Source organism: Protopterus annectens, chromosome 8.part0 (genome assembly GCF_019279795.1).
Source record: "Protopterus annectens isolate FY-2018-M chromosome 8.part0, PAN1.0, whole genome shotgun sequence".
NCBI classification, from domain to species: Eukaryota; Metazoa; Chordata; order Ceratodontiformes; family Protopteridae; genus Protopterus; species Protopterus annectens.
In genome coordinates this window covers 523,658,990-523,676,686 of record NC_056741.1, presented here as the reverse complement: position 1 = coordinate 523,676,686, position 17,697 = coordinate 523,658,990, and the positions used below count along the sequence as shown (strand labels likewise).

General features: G+C 43.6%; 1 protein-coding gene across 3 annotated transcripts in view; it reads left to right on the top strand.

Annotated features, from left to right (window-relative positions):
- GABPB2 (GA binding protein transcription factor subunit beta 2) overlaps positions 1 to 17,697 on the top strand; it is a 1,188,026-nt gene that overhangs the window by 978,444 nt on the left and 191,885 nt on the right. For all 3 annotated transcript variants that reach the window (XM_044080023.1, XM_044080025.1, XM_044080024.1), the window contains exon 7: positions 15,148 to 15,330. In XM_044080023.1, the coding sequence (XP_043935958.1) occupies positions 15,148 to 15,330 (183 nt within the window). The remainder of the gene's footprint in view (positions 1 to 15,147; positions 15,331 to 17,697) is intronic.

The following is a 17,697-nucleotide window of genomic DNA, read 5'->3' as shown; positions in this document are numbered from 1 at the left end:
GATCTCAGAACTTCAGGATTTTATGTGATATAGTGTGAGTGTGTGTGTGTGTGTGTGTGTGTGTGTGTGTGTACACTTTATTTCAACCAACAGTCAAGACCAGTTGTTGAGTCCTCGCACTATGGCAGAGGAGGGACTATGTTGTTCTGGTCTGGAAGTTGTAAAATTACTTTTCTTTCTGTTTCCATGCTTCCCACTCAGTTCAGGAGGTAGTATATGTGTGTACCTTTTCCACAGCTAGCTTGCAGTATCACTGGTGTGCTGCATTTCCTTCCAAGTCAGTATCAGCTGTGATCCATCCTGGTCATTCATTCACTGCACCATTTAGGGTGAAGGGGTTGATTCCTCTTCCAACCAACTACTCCATCCCAGTCATGCATGCAGTATGCTGCTGCATTCTTGTACATTGCTGGCATCTGCTCAGCGCCTGCCTGGTGAAGACAGTAACAACTACAGTGTAAAGTCAGTTGCGGCCTTAGTCAGCATCCAAGCCAGAAGCTTGACTTAAGGTCTGAAGATTTAGAAGACAAATTGGTTATTTAGTTTTACAAGCTTGTCGTGTGGCTGGTACTGTTGCTGTTAGGTTCATAGGTTCATAGTTTAGTACTAAGCTAACTGCCCTTGCGAGCCATTTTAAGCCTAGCCAGTTATCCCTTGTGAGATTCAAACCCTGCACCTTGTGTTTGTAAGGCAAACACCTTAGCCATTAAGCCACCCTCCCTACCCCTGGGGGGACAGAATGGGACTAGTCATGACTGGAAGAGTAGGTACAGTCGTGAGGAGATGTTAGGGATCCAAGGTTGTGTTGGCGTTTGTAGGGGGCAGGACTAGTAGATGACAGTATTGCTACCAGAGCTTGTTACAGCTTAATTATTGAAGTGAATTGTCTTCATCTGCTGATGGCATCTTTTGTGTAGGCCTTTTTTCACTTTTTTCTTTTAGTTTTGAATGTGGGGTGGGGGCTGTATGGAAGGGGGGTCTGGACCAATTTGCCTCATTTGTCACCCCCACCCTGTTAATCTGACCCTGCCTATCACACATTTTTTAGATTTTTTTTTTAACCAGTCTTACTCCTTTCAGTTTCGGTAATTATTTTGTGTGTGTAAGGCCTTATGAAGGCTAGCTAGGTGTACATATCTTGTTTTCCTTTTCTCAAGTTCCAGTGTAGAGCTGGACCCGGTTTGACTATCATGACTTACTGGCCACACACCCCTGCTGATTCTGATCCCCAAGGCTGTTTACCTTTAGGAAGACAGATGTCCTTCCTTCAGTATTTTATGTAACATTCTTTGCTACTAAGGTAAACCTTGAGTCTGTAGATGTCCTAACTGAAATCACTGTTGTAGTATTCATCGCAGATGGGCTTTCATCACTGATGTCTAGCCAGTTTACCATAGCTGTAGCTTCCCGAGGACGTATGTCCAATGTATGACCTCAGATCATATGCATAGGGGTATAAGGATGGATTTATGCTTGAAAAATTCAGACTGTCTCACTGCCAGCCCAAACGTAGGTTATGCACCATTGGACTGATCCACTTTTGGTTGTTGGTATTGTTGCTTCACTTACCATGTCAGGTAAGTGCCGTTTGGGGGAACTTTCCTTTTTTTTTATTTCTTACAGCTATAGTTTAAAATTGTTATATGTCATTTAGTAGATCATAGGATAATAGGAAGTTACTAAGCTAATGGCCCTAGGGCCCTTACAAGCCTAGCCAAGTTTTACCCTTATTTCTACGATCAGCACCTATTGCTCCTGTCCAAGAGGGACACAGGTGGAACCTCCAGGAATTTATGGTTATCCATTCAGTCATCCAGACTGCATTTGAAGAGGGCCAATGAGGTGCTCTGTTTGACATAAAATGGGAGTCTGTTCCAAAGGTGTCGTAACCTGTGAGAAACAAATCTGTCCCTCCACTAGGTTCTGTTAATGTCACATACCAAGTTAGTCTTTAGAGAGACTAAACAGTGTACCGTTTGACTTGTGGATGTGCAGCATTTCCAAAATAGCAGGGTCAGAGATTGCCTTGTATGCAAGGCAGAGATCGCCTCTGAGTAGTCTGCATGAAACATAATAAAGTGGCAGTGATTTCAGACAATCCACATAGGACAAATGCTGAAGACCTTGAATTTTCATTGTGCTGAACTTTTGTGGTCTCTCCAGTTGTTGTAGGTGCTTGGAAAGGTACATACCAAAAGAAGCATTGTACTCCATTGTAGGCCTGATGTGGGAGGAGTACAGGGAGGTTGTAACTTATTTTTTTCTGGATGCAATGCCCTTATGAGATGAGCAATATAGAATGCCTTTCTTTCCACTGTGGAAACATGGCGATCAAAGGTAAAGTAGCTGTCAGCCTGTGTGCCAAGGCTTCTCACCACTGAGTGTGTACTTGGGGTGTTGCTATTGATGTGGTAATTAGCAGGAACATTGCTCTTACCAAAATGGATGATAATACACTGTTTTGCATGGAGTTTAAAGCCATGACTTTGGCACCAGTCATTTGTTTGTGTAAGACCCTCTTGTAGGGTGTTGACATAATTTGGAGATTCCATCACCGCTCCTAGTTTGCAGATATTTGTCAGCCACAGACCTTTAGTTTTTGGTTGTAGTTCGGAGAAAGAGTCCAAACAGTAGAGGTTTCAGGACTTATCCCTGTGGAACACCACTGGTTACAGGTCTGCTGCTGGAGGTGGGTTCCCCTACTTTGACTGTGTGTGTTCTATCTGTGAGCCAGTTAGTGACCCCATCTAATGATACAAGGCTTGATACCTAGCTGGGTGAGTTTGTCAGTGATGCCTGAGTGGGGGATAGTGTCAAAAGCCTTGACTAAGTCTAGGTAGGCTGTATGTACAGATTTTCCCTCCTCCAGGGCATTAGTGACCATCTCAAACAAATTAAAACCATGGTCCAGAAATTCCTTAAGGTGTTTAGCTAAGGCATTAGTAGATCTATTTTTACGGTTGTCATAAGAATGTTATTACATTCTCGCTCTCAAGAATGTTATTACATTCTCGCTCTCAGCATCTGTTCAGTTTTTCCAAAAATAGCCATAAGATCTCCTGATGCCTTAGCTAAGCACCTTATGGAATTTGTTATTGTACAACAGGTACCTCATAGTCAGAGGTGGTCCCTGGCATCTTTATCTTCTTGAAAGACAAAAGCTCTACTGGCAGTTTGCTTTTCAAGCAGACAGTTGGCCTGGACTTAATTAGAATATTTCTATTTCTTGTATTTGAAAACTAAAATCTCTTAAGATAAGACTTGATTTTACCTGGTATAGTTGTTAATATTATGTTAGCTAGCTGGAGGGTACTAGCACTTTGAGTTTCTGCTTACTAGCTAGTCACATGATTAATTATGTGGGCTATTTAAACTTAACAAATAGAACTAATATTTATCTGATGAAGTCCAGATATTCAAGACAAAAACACTTATCTTTATATTGATATTCTTATGTGATTTGAAAGCTGTTTGGTTTGTTGTTTTTACTGGAATTTTATTGTGGATTAAACTTGTACTGTGTTGCTCTTTCTCCTTTGGGTACCTTGCCATTTTTTGTATTGGAGGTATGTTTAGTGTTTCATTGTTTTTCTTCAGAGTTTCCTACTTTTTCAAGCTACACCCCTCCTAGCTCATCAGTTTCCTTATGTCAGTTGTCTTCAAGCTGCTGGGTTGGAGATAGTCTGGGGATCTTGTGCAGATGTCCATCCTTCTGTTCAGCTCACAGGCTGAGGTCATGTATCGGATATATGCCTTTAAGTTTTGATACACTTGACAGGACGTTAGTGATGAAAGCCCATCTGCAATGAATACTGCAGCATTGATCAGTAGGGCATCTATTGTTATGATAAGTTTTTAAGCAACTCTTTTTCCTTTGGTTGGTTCTTTTGGTTACTTAATGTGGCTGTAGCACTGTCACTTTGTTCCATTTCTCTGAACATTTCCACTATGGCTTTTTCCCTCCCACTTTCCAAGAAACTGTCCAGTGCCAAGAAGTCAGTGCTTTCTGTCAGGGATAAACTAGTACACCTTGTAGATTGCTTAGAACACTATAATGAATTTTTAGCTTGTTATACTTTTTCCTGCAAGTTCCTTAAGCTCCTTTTCTGTAGCTTCCATGGGTATGAAACAGTTTGCTAGCTGCCCATCCCTGCCTTTCATGCAAGTGGATAAAACATTTTAACACATCAGTATATACTCACTCTAGTCTGTCCTCCTTTTACAGTCGCTGAAGCTGTTTTTCACTTTCCTTCATTTTCCTTTCCACCTAAAGAATTTGATGTTCATCGTATTTCACTGTTGCAGTCATTACACTTGGGTTATCCTGCTGGCAGGCTACCCGCAGTCGGCCTGAATTCCAAAGTCCCTGGTCTGGCGTCGGTTGCTGACGTCAGTGCTCCAGGGGTATATAAGATGCAGCCGACGCCATTTTCTTCAGTCTTTCTTGCCGCGCAGTGCCTGAAGCAAAAGCAGTTCGCAAGTACCGGTCGGCCAACTCCTGAGATTTTCGAAATTGAATTTCAGATCCAAAGTCTTCAATAAAGCTAAAGTACCCCGTTGGAGAAACTTTTTCTTGCTCCAGACCAATGTCAGTAAAAGTTAACAATTGTATTTCTTGTGGGAAGCAAATACCTCATAAGAATTTTCATTCTTACTGTATTCATTGCCTAGGCCCTGACCACGATGTTGCTAGTTGTCGGTTTTGTGCTAGATTCAACCAACGCACTATTAAGCACCGGTTCAATCTTGCTTTACATTACTTTGGCCGAAGGTTTAACTTTTTAATGCCGTCGGAGCAACCGACGACCGGAGTTCATAAAAAGCACAAGGACAAAGAAAAGGACAGACATCCGAGGTCCAAAACCGACGACGAAGCCTCTTCTAGGCCAGTCGCCAGTTCTCAGTGAGGCGCTTTCGCAGCCACTGACACCCGCTACCTCAGAGCCACAGGCCGCTTCCGACTCCCACGTGGAGACAACTAGGCCTCTGGAAACTCAAGGTATTGGGCCTACGGAAACTATTCCCTCAGATGGGTCCGGAGCCGCTGAGCAGGCTTTGGCTTCTGAGGGTGTTTTCAGACCTACACAGCTTACTATCAAGACCACTTCAGCAGCCAAGGCAAAGTCTAAAACACCTTTAAAGACAAAGAAACAAGTACAGCATTCTCCTGGACAGTCATCCATGCCTAAGAAACAGATGCTTAAAATGGCCGAGGACCTAATTACTTTGATCAGGGGTTCCCATCCCCCTCCTGATAAAAGGCCTAGGCAAGACACTGACTATGACTCCTCTGACCAGGTTTCTATTTCTTCTGATTCCTCTTCAGAACAGGGATATTCCCTTCCTCCCTATGAAGACTCTGATGCTGAAGAATCTATCCCTTCAGCCTCTCCTCCTGAGGACTACTCTTTTGGAGAAACCCTGCACACCATGAGGGAGCATTTCCACTGGGAGAGCCAGGATTATTCAGAATCCAAGAAAAGACTCAGAGACTTTATTTTATTGCCTCAGCACAGACCTATTGCTATCCCTCCTGTGCTAGACATTGTAGATGATGTATTTTCTGAATCCAGTCTGTCTCCTGATTCTTTACCCCCTGCACCAGTTAAGCCAGATAGGTACTACAGGGTTCCAGACTCACATAAATTTCTTTATAAAAACCCTGCTGCTGATCCAGAAACTATTTCTCAGGGTCCCAAAGGGGTCAAGGCTTCCACTGCAAAAAAAACCCTGTTCCCTCTGATAGGGATTCTAGAGCACCGGACAGGTGGGGGGAAAAAGTTTACACCTCTGCTACTTTAGCTGTAAGGGCTTTAAACTGCCAGTTTCACATGCTTAAATATCAACAATACCTACTGTCTCTGCTAAAACAGAAAATGTTGACAAGCTCTGAATGTCCTGAAAACAAGGAAATGCAGGATTTATTGCATGCAGCTGAACAAGTGGGAAAGCATACTTTGCAATGTGGTTTTGATTCACTAGAGGCTTCTTGCAGGGCTGCAGTTACAGGTTCTGTCATTCAAAGGCATGCTTGGTTAAAGGAACAGAGTTTACCTGATCATGTTAAAGCAAAATTATTGGTTGCTCCATTACAGCATGATACTTTGTTTGGTGTTAAGGCAGAAGAGGTGTTAAAGAAAATGGAGGATAAAGCAAAATCAATGCAGACAGTAAAGAATTTTTTACAGGTTCGGCCACCCAGATTTAGCAGGAACTGGCCTTCTAAAAATTGGTCCTTTCCAGTGTCAGACAGGCCACAAAGAGGCAGATACAGACGCTCAAGAGGCAGATCTCAGCCCCAAGGCTCATACAGGCCTAAACAATGGGGTGCTTCAGGTTCCAGAGGCGGAGAAGACAAATCAGAACCATATAGGAAACTGTTCCAATGACGTCCTACTACCAATGCCAAACACTTACCTTTTGGCAGCACCCTTAGGGGGAAAACTAGCACTTTTCTCACAAAATTGGCACATGATCACCCAGGACAAATGGGTACTGAATATTGTTTCTCAGGGTTACAGGTTCCACTTTCACACCCTCCCAAAGGCAAAAGGTACGCCAGACCTGCCACACAATCAATGGGCAGAGGCACAAAAACAAATTTCTGCTCTCATGGTCATGAGGGCTATTCAAAAAGTACCACAGCAAGAGCAGGGGCAAGGATTTTACTCAAGACTTTTCTTGGTACCCAGAAAGGACAAAGCCTGGAGACCAATACTGGACCTGTCTACACTAAATACTTTCCTGGGCGTTCCAAAATTCAAAATGTTGACACTGCAGCAACTTCTACCCATGCTGGGCAAGAAGGCTTGGCTAGTTACTTTGGACCTCAAAGAGGCATACCTGCATGTCCCAATCAGACAATCTTGCAGAAGATACCTCAGATTCATACCTGGCTCAGTGCACTACCAATTCTCTGCACTGCCCTTTGGCTTATCTACTTCACCCATGGTCTTCACAAAATGCCTGGCACCAGTGATTGCATTTTGCAGACAAAAAGGAATTTAAATATACCCCTACTTGGACGACTGCCTTATTCAAGCAGAGGGCAAGGACATTCTACTAAAGCATCTGGCGTTTGTAAAAAGATTACTAATTTGCCTAGGGTACACAGTAAACGAAAAAAAAATCAAAACTAGTGCCCTCTCAAGAGATAATATTCCTGGGTGCAAGCTTAAATACAACTGCCCAGATGGCTTATCTCACGCCAGACAAACAAAGGCAACTGACTCATTTCTTCCAAATGATGGCAACAAAGACCCAGTTACCTGCAAGAAAAATTCTGCAGGCTTTGGGCTTCATGGCATCCTGCATCCTGCTAATTCCATATGCAAGACTGCATATGAGGAAGCTACAATGGTATCTAAAAAGTGTTTGGACTCAACATTGCCACAGCCTGGAAACAATAATTACTCTCATTCCCTGCCTGCAACAAGAGTTTCGATGGTGGGCACTGGCCTGTCACCACAACAAGGGACAGCCATTCACTTTTCCCACAGCCAGGCAGACACTAACAACCGATGCATCGGATTATGCCTGGGGGGCACACATGGCGGGAAAATGTATTCAGGGCATGTGGCCCGCAGACCAAATGCATCTTCATATCAATCAAAAAGAGATGCTAGCTGTACAGAATGCCCTGACAGCCTTCAAGGATCTTACTTCATCCAGGACAAGTTTTGCTAAAGACGGACAATACTACAGTCATGTGGTACATAAGCAAGCAAGGGGGCACACATTCCTACCCCCTCTGCAGGCAAGCCATGACTTTGTGGAACACAGCATTGACTTATCAAGTACATCTGCAGGCACAATTCCTGCCAGGAAAGAAGAATACTCTGATAGATGAACTAAGCAGAAACCTCATGGACCCTCATGAGTGGAAACTAGATCCACAAGTCTTCAGCATGATAACAAAGAAATGGGGATGCCCAGACATAGATCTATTTGCCTCCCCTTACAACTGCCAACTACAGAGATTCTGCACAAGGTCTTATCACACACAAGCATGGAAGGTGGATGCTCTATCATTCAGCTGGAAAACCCTGACAGTTTATGCCTTTCCTCCACTGCCTCTGCTACCCAAGGTACTCCTAAAGGTCAGACAAGAGAAGCCAAAGATGATTCTGATTGCCCCAGACTGGCCATGCCAGCACTGGTACCCAATCCTAAAGAGCTTGTCTCAAGGCCCAGCCTGGACTTTACTTCAAATTCCTCATCTTCTGGCCCAACAAAACAATCAGATCCTGCACAGCCAACTCAGAACCTTAAATCTGGCTGCATGGCGAATAATATAACCACTTAGAACACACCTCTCTCTAAAGCAGTTATGGATGTCATTTTAGAAGCCAGGAGGCCCAGCACCAGAAAATCTTATGCAGAAAAATGGAAGAGATTCTGTGCTTGGAACCAGGCACAAGGACTTGAACCGCTTGTTCCAAATATTCCTCAGATTTTACAATACCTAACTGAGATGCTGGACAAAGGCCTGTCCTTCTCATCAATTAAGATCCATGCCTCTGCCATTTCAGCTCATCACAATACGGAACCTCCTATTTTTTCACATCCACTGCTAAGACAGTAATTCAGAGCGGCCAAAAACATAAGACCCCCAAGGAGAGCACCGATACCTACATGGGACCTTAACTTTTTCTTGGAAAAGCTCACACTGCCTCCTTTTGAGCCAGCCAATACAGCTGAGATAAAATTCTTATCATGGAAAACCGCTCTGCTCCTAGCAATAACTTCAGCAAGAAGAGCATTAATGGCAGTGGAACCTTTTATCATTTTCCATCTGGACAGGGTTTCTCTATGGACAAGCCCAACATTTATGCCAAAGGTAGTATCTAGTGTGGCTCTTAACCAAACCATTCATTTGCCAACTTTTTATCCAAATCCCCAGAATAAAGGGGAGAGACTTCTGCATTCTTTGGACATACACAGGCAGCTACGCCTCTACTTGGACAAAACTAAAGCTTTCCGAAAGACTGAGCAACTTTTTGTGGCATATGCTGCGGGATCACAAGGAAAGACTATCTCAAAGCAGACTATTTCTAAATGGATAGGACACTGCATTCGTTTCTGCTATGTACAGCATGGCAAATCAGTGCTTAAGAATATTAGGCCACATTCTACCAGGGCAGCAGCCACATCAGCAGCCTTTCTCAGAGGAGAACCAACTAAGGAAATTTTGGAGGCTGCAACTTGGAGTTCAGTGCACACTTTTACCAAGCACTACCACTTACCTCTTTACTCTAAATCCAGAGCAGGCTTTGCCACTGCAGTTCTGCAGGGCCTCATAGCCACTCCTAATCCTATTTAGACCCAGCCGCCCAACCTCAGCTTTGGGATTCAGCCCAAGTGTAATGACTGCAACAGTGAAACACGATGAACATAGTACAGTTGTGTACCTACCATAAATGTAGATGTTTGAGTGTATTCACTGTTGCAGTCCAGGTTCCCCACCCACCATCCCCCTTTCTTTGCTGGGACTTATCTGTACTTGTCTATCCTATACAACCTATGTGGTGTATTTGCTTGTAGATTAAGGTATTGTTTATTTTAGTGTATGTTTTTTTATAAGCAATATGTGTAGCCTACCTTCTTGGGGGCACCTGACATCTGGGGCAAGAAAAACTGAAGAAAATGGCGTCGGCTGCATCTTATATACCCCTGGCACACTGATGTCAGGGAAGAGGCAACAGCAACCGACGCCGGACCAGGACTTTGGAATTCAAGACGACTGCGGGTAGCTTGCCAGCAGGATAACCCAAGTGTAATGACTGCAACAGTGAATACACTCGAACATCTACATTTATGGTAGGTACACAACTGTACTTTCTTCAGTTCTTATTTTTTTCCTGTCCACTCTTGCCCTGGCAATTCTTACTATATTTTTTCGCCTTTTTCTGTGTACATTTGTCTACTCTTATTCCATTTCCTTGTCAGGTTATGGAATGCTGTTTCCATTTTATATTACTGCCTGTTTTAATTCCCTTTTAACCATATTGCTGTCTTCCTTTTCCTCACTTTTTTTTGTCTGATCCCTTTTTCTGTCTTTCTATAACATTTCCTTAATTTTAACCCACAGGCTGTATTTACCCTTGCAGCTCTCTCTTCCTGTATTTCTAATGCAAAGCACTTTTTAACCTGCAGTCTCCATACCTGTGACTTGTTCATTTGTCTGCCATCAACCTTCCCTCACTGCATAAAGTTGAGTGATAACTTTTAGATGAGGCAGTCTTATTCAAGGTTTGTAGTCCTTGCATCCTTGGTTAGGTATATATCTTTAGTTGTAGTGTTCAGAGGATGAATTCCACCTTGTGTGGTACTTTAATAGTTCATTGTATTTCCCAGGTATGACTGCAGAAATAGGTTTTCTTGCTGCATGCTGCATTTTTTGCTTCTCACATTGTCATCCTTTCCAAGGGTCTTCTGTCATATGAAAAGAAGGTACTCTCTCAAGTCTTTACCTGAACTCCACTACTACAGTTTTTCTTCAACAGAAGATTTTTTTTTTTTTTTTCATGGAACTCCTCAATCAAAAAAAATCATCTTTCCTGCTTGTGCAGAAAATAGTTACAAGAGTTGATGCATTCTGCAAGTCAAGTAAATAAGTATACCTTACAATGTGGGTTTTGACGCCTTAGAAGCTTCTTGCAGGGCAGCAGTCACTGGTTCTGTCCTTAGAAGGCATGCTTGGCTTAAGAGACAGCCCTTGCCAGACCATGTCAAATCCAATTTATTGGATGCACCCTTGCACAAAGACAACTTATTTGGCACCAAGGCAGAGGAGGTCTTAAAGATGGAAGAAAAAGCTAAATATATGCAGACAGTTGAGGACTTCCTGCAGGTCCAGCCACCCAGGTTCAATAGGCATTGCCCCTCCAAGCACTGGTCTTTTCCTGCCCCCTCCAGGGCAGCTCAGCCCAGACCCTGGGGAAGCAGGCCCCCCAGACAGCAGCACCAGGGAATGCAGAGAGGTATAAGCAATGGAGTTCCTCCTCTTCAAAACCAGGGAGTGCTAAGCCACCCCCTCATGGTAAGAACTCACAACAACATTTCACTTCCTCCTGCTCCCTCTGCCCACCTGCTCCTGTCCTTAGGAGGAAAACTCTCCTTCCACGCAAGCACCTGGGCCACCATTACCAGTAACTGCTGGGTCCTCAACATATTGTCCCAGGGATACAGATTTTATTTCCACACTCTTCCAACCCCAAAAGTGTTCCCAGATCTTCCCCCAAACCAGTGGTCAGAGGCCAAAAAGCAAGCCCTTTCCCTGCTCTCTATGAGGGCAATAGCACACGTTCCTGCAGACCAGATAGGCCAAGGTTTCTACTCCGGACTCTTCCTGGTACCCAGAAAAGAGCATCCCACAGCATCCCAGATGGCATTCCTTACACCAGAAAAACAAACCTACCTGACAGCCTATTTCTCTGAACTAGCCACCAGACCCCAGTTATTCACAAGGAACATCCTGCAAGCTCTGGGGTTCATGGCTTCTTGCATTCTGCTCATTCCATATCCCAGACAGCATATGAGGAAACTACAGTGGTACCTAAAAAGCCTTTGGTGTCAACACTCTCAAGACCTGGAAACTCTTATACTAATGATACCTTGTTTAAGGAAAGATTTTCTTTGGTGGGCAGCAGCATGCAGCCACAACAAGTGACTACCCTTCTCACAACCCCACACCGCCCAGACCCTCACCATAGATGCATCAGACTATGCCTGGGGTGCACACCTAGATGGCAGGTGCATACAGGGCCAATGGAGCCCACACCAAATACATATGCACATCAACCAAAAAGAGATGTTGGCTGTCCAGCATGCACTGACAGCTTTCAGACCCCTACTCTCCCCGGGGGCTCTACTGATCAAAACAGACAATACCACTGTGATGTGGTATATCAACAAGCAGGGAGGGACTCACTCTCGTACCCTCTGTGCAGGCTCGCCATGACCCTTTGGCATACGGCCTCAGCCCTGCAACTACACCTGTTAGCATAATTCCTGCCAGACTCTCTAAACTCCCTGTCAGACAACTTAAGCAGAAATCTTCTGGACCCACATGAGTGGCAGCTAGACCAAAGAACCATCACCCTTGTAACTCAGAAATGGGGCACCCCGAAGGTCAACCTCTTTGCTTTCCACTCCAACCATCAGCTCAGCAAATTCTGCATCAGGGAGCCTCACTCCAAGGCCAGGAAAGTGGATGCTCTATCCTTCCAGTGGGTCAACCTCTCGGTCTATGCATTTCTCCCCTCTACCGCTCATTACAAGAGTACTGCTCAAAATAAGGGAGGAAAAACCGAGGACAATCGTGATTGCCCCAGACTGGCCATGCCAGCACTGGTACCCACTGCTGCGCAGCCTGTTACCTCTGCCACCATGGCTTCACCTCAGATCCCAACATTCCTGACCCAGAGGGATGGAGAATTCATGCGTCCCCAATTGCAGACCCTCAATCTTGCAGCCTGGCTTATTCCCTGACCACTGCACAAGCTGCCAATCGTAGCAAACAAGTTTTAGATGTTATACCTGAGGCCAGACGCCCTAGCACTAGAAAGTCTTGAGCTGACAAGTGGAAAAGGTTTTGCACCTGGATCCAGGCTAAGGGAGCTGAGATGGCACAGCCCTCCCTACCTCTCATCCTGGATTACCTTGCTGACCTACTACACAGGGGTCTATCCTTTTCTTCTATTAAAATTAGTGCTGCTGCTATCTCATTTCAGCACAGAGCCACCTCTTTCCTCACACCCTCTCATCAAATAGTTCCTAAGAGGGGCTAACAACCTGAGGCCACCCAGAAGAGCACCTACCCAGCTTGGGACCTAAACTTTGTGTTGGAAAAAGTCACCCTGCCCCCCCCCCCCCCCTTTGAACCAGCAGAGTTAAAGTTTCTCTCTTGGAAGACAGACTTGCTTCTGGCCATCACTTCAGCAAGAAGAGTATCCGAGCTACAAGCACTAATGGCTTTAGAGCCCTTCATCATTTTCCATCCTGATAGGGTCTCCCTCAGGAGTAACCCATACTTCATGCCAAAAGTGGTGTCCAGTGTGGCTCTCAGCCAATCCATTCATTTGCCCACTTTTTTCCCTAACCCATAAAACAAGGGGAAAAGGATTCTGCACTCTCTAGATGTCTTCAGACAGCTCAGATTCTACCCAGACGGGACTAAATCATTTAGGAAGACTGATCAATTGTTAGTCAGCTTTGCTGCAAGAGCAGAGGGCAAGGCCATATCCAAACAAACCATTTCCAAATGGATAGCACATTGCATCCATTTCTGCTACAAGCAACACGGGAAATCTCCCCCCAAGGGGGTCAGGACACCTTCTACCAGAGCGACCTCCACTTCTGCAGCTTTCCTCAGAAGGGTCCCCACCAGGGACATCCTGGAGGCTGCAACATGGACATCTGTTCATACCTTCACCAAGCATTACCACCTGCCTATCTTCTCCAAATCCAGGCAGGTTTTGCCACTGCAGTCTTGCCGGGCATCCTAGCCAGCCCCCAGTCTTCTTGACTGCCTCCACCCTTTTCTTCAGCTTTGGGAATCAACCCAAATGCGCTGACTGCAACAGTGAAACACGAAGAACATAGTACAGTTGTGTACACTTACCATAAATGTAGATGTTCGAGTGTATTCACTGTTGTAGTCCTGGTTTCCCTCCCTCCATCCCCCTTCTCTCTCTCTCTCACTCTCTCACTCACTCTCTCACTCACTCTCTCTCTCTCTCTCTCTCTCTCTCTCTCTCTCTCTCTCTCTCTCTCTCTCTCTCTCTCTCTCTCTCTCTTTCTCACTCTTTCTCACTCTCTCTCACTCTCTCTCTCTCTCTCTCTCTCTCTCTCTCTCCGTACAAGGAACGTTTGGTAATTACTTTCTCTCTCTCTCCTTACAAGGAACGTTTGGTAATTACTTTCTCTCTCTCCGTACAAGGAACGTTTGGTAATTACTTTCTCTGTCTCCGTACAAGGAATGTTTGGTAATTACTTTCTCTCTCTCTCTCTCCGTACAAGGAACGTTTGGTAATTACTTTCTCTCTCTCTCTCTCTCTCCGTACAAGGAACGTTTGGTAATTACTTTCTCTGTCTCTCCGTACAAGGAACGTTTGGTAATTACTTACTTTCTCTCTCTCTCTCTCTCTCTCACTCCATACAAGGAATGTTTGGTAATTACTTTCTCTCTCTCTCTCTCTCCGTACAAGGAACGTTTGGTAATTACTTTCTCTCTCTCTCTCTCTCTCTCTCTCTCTCCGTACAAGGAACGTTTGGTAATTACTTTCTTTCTCTCTCTCTCTCTCTCTCTCCGTACAAGGAATGTTTGGTAATTACTTTCTCTCTCTCTCTCCGTACAAGGAACGTTTGGTAATTACTTTCTCTCTCTCTCTCCGTACAAGGAACGTTTGGTAATTACTTTCTCTCTCTCTCTCTCTCTCCGTACAAGGAACGTTTGGTAATTACTTTCTCTCTCCGTACAAGGAACGTTTGGTAATTACTTTCTCTCTCTCTCTCTCTCTCCGTACAAGGAACGTTTGGTAATTACTTTCTCTCTCCGTACAAGGAACGTTTGGTAATTACTTTCTCTCTCCCTCTCTCCCTCTCCGTACAAGGAACGTTTGGTAATTACTTTCTCTCTCTCTCTCTCTCTCTCTCCGTACAAGGAACGTTTGGTAATTACTTTCTTCTGGTGGTGTTTTTCCACCATAACCTAGCTCCCTCTCGGCTGCCTTATTTTATACCACTGACGACTTGACGTCAGTCCTGGAGCGACGGCAACTGATGCAGAAATACTAAGCCTCTGGTATTCGGGCCGACTGAGGGCTACCCTGGCAGGGATAACACAAATGTGATGACTGCAACAGTGAATACAGTCTAACGTCTACATTTATGGTAAGTGTATAAAACTGTACTTTCTGGTGCAGACTTATCTAGCAAGTTAATATTGTGTACAAAGTTAAGCAGTCCTTTTTTAGAATGCCTCTGTGTACTTTATCTTCTGTTAACCATACTTGTCATTCTGTAATTTCTTATTGCAGAAGCTGACATTTTACAGCATAGTGAGAAAAGAATGGTTACACTGGTTACCTTAACTGTTTTTAAGTTGTGAAACATGTAACTTTTTGTTTTCTTCTTGTTTTGGAGGCTTGGAAGAAGTGATAACCACAGACTCTGTTGACTCAGCAATACAACAGGTTGTTGGAAATGCAGGTCAGCGAGTGATCACCATAGTAACAGACGGAGTGCCACTGGGTAATCTTCAGACAACTATACCAAACAGTGGCTTGGCCCAGCCATTCATAGTAACAATGCAGGATGGACAGCAAGGTGGGATGAAAAAATTGAAAGTTGAAGTTGTACAGAAATTTTGTATGCCTAATCATTTTCAAAGAAAATTGCTTTTTTTTTTCAGAGCATTAATTTTACTGTTATTAAATACCTTTTATTGTAACAGTGGTACAGAATTTTCTACCTTCTTTTCTTTTGAGGGTAGGCTGAATGCCCATAGGTAACATTTTCTTAATAAATGCATGTTGCAGTTTGTTCTTGTTGCTTGCCACTTTCAAGAGTTAATAGACAGCTCTTGAACTCAGAGTAATTAAGTATGCTACAGGCTAAAGTGTGGTTAACTGCCCAGCTAGATGATAGATGCTCCCTTTGCTGAAGACTATGGGAGCAACTAGTCAGTGTTATTCCGTGCATCTGGACAAAACTATAGAAGGTAACTGTATGTTATGTTGCATATGAATTAGGTTTATCAGCATTTACAGCCAGTATCACAGTAGCAAAATAATCACTGTGAATAAATTGTGTGCAGTGCATTCTGCTATTATATTTTCTTGCACATTTATCTTGTAGCTGAAGAACATGGCTGGTCTCTTCAGCTTAGTTAAAACCCCAAATTGTTTCAATTTTTGACAGGTGACATGGAAAAAGGTAGTTGTACTGATTCTAAAGTAAGGGATAAGTCAGTAGGGAACAGTGATTTGGAATGACATGTTAGGGAGTGGACAGATACCCTTCTTTAAGGAGTTTGGAGTAATAAAACTGGTACTTGAAATCAATGAGAAGGACACCTTCCTTGTGCACAGTACAGCATTTGAAGAATCTTGTACTTCTATTAAAATACAACTTTGGTCATTTCATCTTGCCTGCTATTAGTCCTCCTCTTTACACTTTTTGTAAGTGAAACAGATTTTAAAAGGTGTGTTAACATATTAGACCTAGACCATTATGGAAACAGGTGGGTCTATCACAGGATCAGAATTTTGTTTTGGAGAAATTAAATATCCTGTTTCATTCAGTCCATCCAGTCTGACTGGGAAGCGAACCACTCATCGGATCATATATGGCCCTTTTGGTTAGTGCTCCTTACCTCGAACTCCGTAAGCAAAACTTCCATAATTCCCGTGTTGTCTCTGCCCGCAAATCTTGCCACCTAAGCCATAGTACGTATGTGTGCCCCAAGAAGTTGTTCCATATTTTTTCATTTACTAATCTTAGCGCTTGTAAACCCTTCTTTCTTTATTGCTCATTACTTTTTTCCTACTCCTTACTGCTACTGTCTGCTAAAAAAAAAAAAAGTTTACTGTGCTCCTTTATCAGCATTAGGTGAGGAGGCCTAATGCCATCTTGTAAGACTTTCTTCCTTGACTTTTCAGTACGGTTGTCCTTGTCTAGAATTTGTGTATTTAACTGTATAAATACTTTCAATTTGGGAGAAACTATTTTGTCCTTCAACTGTTTAGTTTATTTGTAGTATCCCTGATGCAGAAGGTATTCAAGAGGTGCAGCTAGTGTGGTCACACAATCTCAGAACAGAACATCCATGATCTTTGTGTGGTTTGTTTGGGGCCAGCACATTTACTAGTGGAATGCGTATTATTTAAGGCCTTTGGTTTGCTGATGCTGCCTTCTTCATAGCTGATTACATCCACTGTTTGCTATCAAAATGCTGAAACAGTTTTTCGAGTAATGACTTGCTCAAAAAAAAAAAAAAAAAAAAGTCGGAAATGAAAACATCATTCACTCAAAACAATGAAAGCGGTAATGTTGATAATTTGAATTCAACATTACCCAACTTACCTTGACATCCGGTGATTTCCTGTAAATGTTTTGCAGGGGACAAGCCCCCTCTACATCCCCTACTAATTATATATTCCAACTCTTAGATCACACTATAGTGAGGGAAAAGAGTAAATTTCCTGATCCCCACTGTAATGCGATCTCCAGTCAAAATGTTAACCTCACAACAGCGAATGCACTTTGCCATTGTGGACTTGAACATTTTCCGGATCGGCTTTATGTGAATTTGAAAACAGCCTTTCAACCACCCCAGTTCACGTAACTGCTGTCCAACATTGTGGTAGTAAACATATGTCCACTTCATTGGGGACAGATGTGTTACCAGATTGAGGCTCTCTGATGCTGGTAGATGCTAGATTGGTCTTCCATGTTCTAGGGAGGATGACTGCTTTGAGAATGTTTACAGAGCATCCACCCTTATCAACTCCAGTCCCAGGCATGCAGCAGACAGTTCTTCAGTCGTCTCATCAGTTATCCCTTGGAAAAAGTTTAAGTCTTTGGAGGCTTGTTAAGGCTTCCCAGTTTCCATGCTGCTGAGTTATCTGTTGATTCAGACAATCCTCCCTTGATATTTCCAGGAAAAGAAAATGCAAAAGAATGTATGTGTGC